The following is a 6,940-nucleotide window of genomic DNA, read 5'->3' as shown; positions in this document are numbered from 1 at the left end:
TTGAACCTCAAAGCTGGTGCTCCGAATTTTATCATCCGGGTTGGGGAACGAAGCTACAGCAGCCAGGAAGTCAACACCGTCCATTCCAACACCTCGGACAATGCAATTTTTGGGGAGCGGCGGATTCCACATTTTCAGCTTGAAACTTCAATGAATTTCAGGTAGAATAACAGAGTTTTTGAGGTTGTGCACCAAGTAGTTGTGGTCAGAGAGAGAGAGAGAGAGAGAGAGAGAGAGAGAGAGAGATGGGAAGGATATTTTGTGGTCAATATGGAAGGGAGGACTTACAGGTGCAAATTCTACATCACGCCATCTACAACTACAAATGTTATTTACCATATTCGCCGACCTGCTGCCCTCTCTGCTTCGCCGGAACCAAAAACCACCGGTGATGGCCCCAACCTCGCCAGTTCTGTTGCTGCACCGCCAGATATGCCCTACTGGTTCGTCGCCGGAAGGAGTTACTGCCTCGTATGCTCGCCGCCGTACCCATAACTCGCCGGAGAAGAACCTCGCTGCTACTCACTACCGATGGTTACTACTTAGCCGCCTCACAGGAGTCACAGCAGCGCTGGTCTAAACAAGATTAGAAGAATAAGACATAAAAAGACAGAAAAGCCCTTCTAATTCACGGTCAACAAACGACTTCATTGACGGAGGATCAAAACTGTCCAACGACCAATAACAGTGTTTACTAAGTGGCAATTTTTATTATGGAGGATGAAAAGTGTCAATGTCTCAATAAGTCTAGGACCAAAAATGACATTAACTATATGTAATTAAAACTTGTTTTGTCAGAGAGTTTTTTATTTTTATTTTTTGGGAGTATTTTGCTTTAATATCATTAACTTATTTTTATGTATTTCAATAAATTTAAAAATTAAAATAAATAAATAAGGTAATGATAAAATATATATAGAAGTAAATCATTTAAAAATATTTAACTAAAGAGTTGAGCATGATAAACATTTTATGTATTTAATGAGAGACATTTTATGTATTTAATGAGAGAAAAATCAATGGATTAAAATGGAAAAATTAATAAAAGACAAGGGAAGAGATTATGTTATATTCTTTTAAAAAATTAATTATATAACCTGAACCAAACATAAGAATCTTATATTCTCAAATAAATATAAATATTGGTTATCTTATATAAGTTGAACCAAACACTCCTCTAATGTCAAAATCAGTGGACTCAAACATGAGATTCTCCATTTGAAATGGTAACAATGATGTCATTTGACCACAATGTACTTTATAGCTAGAGACTTTTAAAATGACTAATGGCAAGAAAAGATGGCATTGCTAGAAGCTTGAATTTATATTTTATATCATGGCTTCGTGCCTCCACCTTCCTCCATTTCTTCGTTAGAAGAATTTGCTAGAAGCTTAAGTTGTTCTGAGAGAATTTATCTTTGAAAGATGCGAGAATTTATCTTTGAAAGAGTGAATATAGTAAACAAGTTTTTCAATTTTTATTTTTCCACTTCTCCAATTCTCATTTTTTCTAAAAAATCCTCCATTTTTCCAAGATAGTAAATGAATCAAGCCTCTTTACTTTAATTCTATATTTTCAATTTTTACACTCCTCATTTCCAATTCTTTATTTTATTTTATTTTTTTGAAAAAAAAAAAAGAAAAGAAAAGTTTATCAACATCCATTTTTCAAATTATTTTCTTCAAAATGGATAAACAAAGGCATATTGAAAAAATTTCGACCTATAAAAGTCAGGACCTCGGGGCTGGGGACATGGAGTCTAATCTATTATGCGATGAGCAAAGACTGAAACGCACTTTCCTTCTTCACACTTTCTAGTTTGTATCGTCATCGCCTTAGGTAATACACAATTTCTCTTCAATCATTTCGAAAGCTTCTGCTATTTTCTTCCACTAATTCTTGTTTTCCCTTTTTTGCTCAAGATTTTGTACTAAAGAAGAGGAGTGGACATGGCGAGTCAGTCCGATTCTCCTCCTAATTTAGTCGACAATAAGCCGCAAAATCCAGGTTTTTTCTTTGCTCTTTATGTTATTAGATGTTCACGCTTTGGTGAAATTGAAGCTCTGATACTGTATTCCTGGAAAGATTAGAGCCTCGAGTATTTGTTTGTTGATTACTACTGAATGAAGATTAATGGAAAGTTATTTTCTTGATTGGTATTGCTATGATGATTAGTGTGTAAATTGATCTTGAAAAGGCGACTTGATGTTGCGAAATACTGCCTCCATAGACGGACTCTTTATTGTTTAGTTATTGAATTTGAGTAGAATTGATCCTTTAAATGAACTACCAGTTTGACTACTGTGGAGCATGAATTTGTGTTTTTGGATTTTATGCCAAGGAGGAAGAAATGGTGTGTGTGAACCTGCTGCAGAAGTTTATCGAAAATGGCAAATTAGTGTAGCCGAATACTACTTAAAATGTTTTCCATTTAATGCCTCTGGGAAAAAATAAACTATTTAATGTTTCATTTCTTGCATCTGTTAAATCTTTAAATCAATTACCGGCGGTCTGACTATTATGGGTTATGCGTTTATATTTTGAATTTTATGCCAAAGAGGAAGAAATGGTTTGGGCGAATCTTTATTGAAAAGGTGAATTGTTGTAGGCTGATACTGCCTCCATAAAACATGCTCTATCTAACTTTGCCTCTGGAATAAGATTGTATAATGTTTCATTTCTTGCATTAGACTAGAAAAAACATCCCTTAAAAGTTGTGTTATCATTTGCAACTTATTTTACTGTTAAATCTTTAAATTTAAGTACCAGTTCGACCATTCTGGATCATTAGTTTATGTTTTGGTGGCGAAGAGGAAGAAAATGGTTTGTGCAAACCTGCTGAAAAATGCTTATTGTTGAACCACATTCTTGTTTGTATATGGAATTCTCATTAGATTAATCGGTTACACTTGTCGTTTAGAACAGCAGTTGTATGCAGTTCAAACTGCAACTTTATGTATAAGAACACTAGTCAGATATCCTACTATATGGCATTATTCCAAGTTTCTTTTTAAGCTTATATTGCTCTAAATGAACTTTTGTTCTACAGTTTGTCATAATTTTCATGCTCTGTTCTCATTAATTATTTGGAGTACAAGGATCATGCTATTTGATTTGATTTTTCCATTTTTATATTTATCTCTTCAATATGCTTTTGTGTTGCAATAGAGATTAATATATGTAATCATTACTTAAAGGTTTTACTCTCCAATTTTCTCAATGCTAACATTTTCTTCTGTGCAACAACTTTAGAGTCTGTCCAACAAACTCCTGAAGAACATCAAGTTTCAAAGCCAGAAGATGCAAGGGAGAAATCTTCACCTTCTGTGTTTGTAAATTCAGAACCAATGCGTGAAGATCAGGTGCAAAATGCTGTGAAGTTTCTTTCACACCCGAAGGTTAGGGGATCTCCAGTCATGTATAGGCGTTCTTTTCTTGAGAGGAAGGGCCTCACAAAGGAGGAAATAGATGAAGCTTTTCGCCGGGTTCCTGTAAGTACTTGTTTCTAAATTGATCTTAATTTGGCATTATTTGAGCATAAAATGATAAATGTTATCTGGAAGCAATGAAGCATAGTTCAGCTGTAATTATCTTTTGATCTTAATAGTTTGTTCAAATTACAGGATCCTACCCCATCTGTTTCTACTACACAAACTACTGTTGCAAATCAAGGTGATAATATATGTTACGGAGTACATTAAATCTTTTAAATTTCCCCTGATTTTAAGAATTGAGCGTTTTGACCCTGATTGCCTTTTGTTTTTCCTCTCTCTCTCTCTCTCTCTCTCTCTCTCTCTTTGGTTTATTGGTAACAGAAGGACAGTTGAAAACTTCATCAAATATTCAGCCACAGCCAGTACCTGCTGCCTCTGCTGGTACCATGACAAAAGTGGGATACTTTTCTCAATTCCATTGGAGTCATGCAGTGGTTGTGGTTGGTGTACTGGCGGCTTCAGGAGCTGGTACTGCAATTCTTTTTAAGGTATTAACTATTCAATAGCCTCAGAATTTATAATTCCATTTACTGTTAAGTGCTGACATCTCTGCTGCTTTCATACAAGATAATTTGCAATTTTTATAAATAGAATCTTCATTTGGAACTTTCCAATAACCTCTCAATTCCTTTCTAACATTAAAAAGGAAAAAAGAAAAAGTAAGCCGGTGATGCTTTTTCCTCATGATCATGCTGATAACTGGTGTATATTCTGGGTAAAAAGACACTGTTAAACAATGTGTGTAATTTTTTTATTGTTTTTTTCAGAAAACTATAATTCCTCGATTTAAGTCTTGGATTCGGAAGGTTGTACTGGAAGAAGAAGCAGCAGAAGAGGGTGCTGTGAAGGGAATCAATTTAAAACCTAGTTTGGCCGAAGAAGCTGCTGCTGCTGCGAAAGCTGCAGCAGCTGCAGCTGCTGATGTAGCTCGTGCAAGCCAGGAAATGTTGGCCTCAAAAACAGAAGGTCTTTTCCAACTGCTCGTTCATCTATCAAATCTTTTCAGTGCTAAATCATTTGTTTTGTTTTTGCTCTATTCCATTTTCAGTGCTGTCTATATAAGCTATAAAGTAATAATCAAAATTTGTAAATTTGTCTTTCAGAGAAGAAGTACTTCAAGGAACTTACAGATCTATTGAATTATCAAGTACAAGAGATGAAATCAATGACTAGTGCAATACAGAGGTTGGAAGGTAGGCAAAAATTTGTTTTATGGCCATAAAATCTTTAATCTTCAAAGACTTCCTTTCCTTACCTAGTTTTCTTGCAAGTCCTTTCATTTCTTCAAATATGATTTTTTTTTTTTAAAAAAAAAATTATAGTACCTACTACGTAGTAATGGCTTATAAAGATCAAACCAGTACACAAATGCCTACAATTGATTCCGTGTTTTCTGAATAGTCTGTTATTCTCTAGTAAAATGAATGTCTTATGACATTTTGCCTTAAATTGACTGTGGCCCCTTTGATGGTTGCCTCGTTTACACCTTAAGAAAATGAAAAATTAGTTCATAAATTTGTTTCATCAGCGGAGGATATGTGCTAGCAGATAAAATTACCTGTCTGTTTCAGGACCAAATAATGTGTCTGGCAGACCACAATTCTCAGAGCAAGATAATCGCAAAATTTCAGTCTCTAGTTCACAGCCATCACAGGTGAGCTACTAAGCACCGTAACACAGATCACAATTTCTTGCCACACATTTTAGTGAATTTTAAGTACCAATTATATTGATTTTCCAGCAATTCTATGCAAATGGCAAAGTGGATACTGATGCACGCTCAGGTTCTAATTTCAATGACATGCTTACATCTGCAATTCTTGCAATTTGATTTTTTTATTTTTATTTTTACTTTTTTAAATCTGTTAATTTTGTGTTGGAAACTTGATTTCTGTGCACAGTAAGATCTTCATCGCCACCCACATCTGTGGAACCCCCTCCACATCCAAAATCTTACATGGAGGTATATCTCTCCTTTGGTTTCTCTTGAAACTTTGGTGCCACAAACTGACCATGAATTATTTAATAGTCGGAGTATTTGGAGAATGAGTTCTAATTTTTGATATTCTGGAACAGATAATGGAAATGGTTCAAAGAGGGGAGAGACCTCCCAACATGAGAGTAAGTTGAGGCATTTTGGCTTCATTGTTTGAAGTTTAACGGTTTCTTGGACTACTATTTTATGTACACTTCATTTCACGTTTCAGGACATTAATGATCAACCACCGAATCCTAATCAACCCATACCTGAACCTCTAGTAGCACCAAAGCCTAAGGTTTCTTTTTCGAGTCCTAATCCTAACCTATCATCTTTGGTTATGTACAAATTCAGAACTGTAAATACCATTTGATTGTGTTTTCTTCTAATTTTATTATATTCTTTTCTCGTTGTCTAATCAGCCTTGGGAAGTCGGTCAAACTCAGAACAGTTCAAGCAATTTCATTCAATCTCAAGGCAGCGGTGATGCCTCGGGTTTCGGTTTCCAAGATAATAATCAGTTCAATGGAAGCAGTTCAACCCCTTGGTGGCAACGCAAAAATGCTAGAATTACAGAAATCGAATCTGAAGATGAACAGAAGTTCGGGGGGCCTTCTGGTGTGCCAACCAACGAAAGACCTCCCCCACGGTCCTGGGTTCCTCCCCAGCCACCTCCAGTTGCAATGGCCGAAGCAGCAGCAGCGATCCGACAACCTAAAAAGTCTTCGTTGCCGAAAGATCAGCTGACAGACGACCAGTTGCTGGGGCGCTCATCGGAAATTTCTGATGACTTAGAGAGGATTACAAAGATCTCTGAATCAGGTGGTTTTGGAGAAGCCAATGGTGTGACTCAGACACCATTAGCAAATGATGTGCCAGCTTTGGAATAAACTAAGAAATCATATATGTTTCATTTTACTTCTTCTTCCCCCTCCCCAGGAACTCAACCTCATCTTCTGCTTGTTCTGCAATTCATTATTATGGTCAATACTTGATATCATAGTGTAATAATTTCCAGGTCTTCTGCCTTTTGTGGATTATATAATACCATATCTCATTTCTGAAACAAGGATTTCCTTTGGAAATAAATAAACAAGATAGTTTCTTACTTTTGGATAGAATAGAATTGTAACCTAGCTGGTATGGACAATCTAGACTGATTTACCTTATGAGTTACAGATAAATTTTTATGTTTAGTATACTGAAATATTAAACGTTTTTTTTGAATACTACTGACTGTTATAATGTAGTATCTGTTCATAGCTACTTTCTCAACCTATTGAAGCACAAAGAGTTAATACCGCCGTCACTGGAGCTTGAACCCATGACTTCGCATTTTGGAAAGCTACTTTGTGCTACTAGACAATAAGTTCATAGATCATTTTTAATGTACTAAAGATTCATTTTTAAGTAGTATATACAAAAATAAACCTTTAGTACATAAAATGAACTTTAAATAAATGAACA

General features: G+C 35.5%; 1 protein-coding gene across 3 annotated transcripts; it reads left to right on the top strand.

Moving 5' to 3' along the window:
• Positions 1-1,728: 1,728 nt before the first annotated feature.
• LOC109150872 (peroxisomal membrane protein PEX14) lies at positions 1,729-6,591 on the top strand. Of its 3 annotated transcripts, none has more exons than XM_019298854.1 (13): positions 1,729-1,840; positions 1,924-2,008; positions 3,254-3,492; positions 3,625-3,673; positions 3,817-3,983; positions 4,263-4,461; positions 4,599-4,688; positions 5,067-5,149; positions 5,237-5,279; positions 5,397-5,458; positions 5,572-5,616; positions 5,703-5,771; positions 5,896-6,591. In XM_019298854.1, the coding sequence occupies exons 2-13, from the start codon at positions 1,951-1,953 to the stop codon at positions 6,361-6,363; spliced, it is 1,572 nt and encodes a 523-aa protein (XP_019154399.1). In that variant the 5' UTR covers positions 1,729-1,840; positions 1,924-1,950; the 3' UTR covers positions 6,364-6,591. The 3 variants fall into 3 exon arrangements, with proteins under 3 accessions (XP_019154399.1, XP_019154398.1, XP_019154400.1); XM_019298853.1 differs by having other exon boundaries at positions 1,740-1,838; positions 1,921-2,008; XM_019298855.1 differs by having other exon boundaries at positions 1,760-1,837; positions 1,933-2,008.
• Positions 6,592-6,940: the final 349 nt, after the last annotated feature.

Source organism: Ipomoea nil, unplaced genomic scaffold, assembly GCF_001879475.1.
Source record: "Ipomoea nil cultivar Tokyo-kokei standard unplaced genomic scaffold, Asagao_1.1 scaffold2280, whole genome shotgun sequence".
In the NCBI taxonomy this organism is placed as follows: Eukaryota; Viridiplantae; Streptophyta; class Magnoliopsida; order Solanales; family Convolvulaceae; genus Ipomoea; species Ipomoea nil.
This window is presented reverse-complemented; position numbering and strand designations above follow the sequence as displayed.

Coding starts and splice junctions, on each gene's coding strand:
- LOC109150872 (XM_019298854.1), top strand. CDS start 1,951: ATGGCGAGTCAGTCCGATTCTCCTCCTAATTTAGTCGACAATAAGCCG. Junction 2,009..3,253: donor CAATAAGCCGCAAAATCCAG/GTTTTTTCTTTG, acceptor CAACAACTTTAG/AGTCTGTCCAACAAACTCCT. Junction 3,984..4,262: donor GTACTGCAATTCTTTTTAAG/GTATTAACTATT, acceptor TGTTTTTTTCAG/AAAACTATAATTCCTCGATT.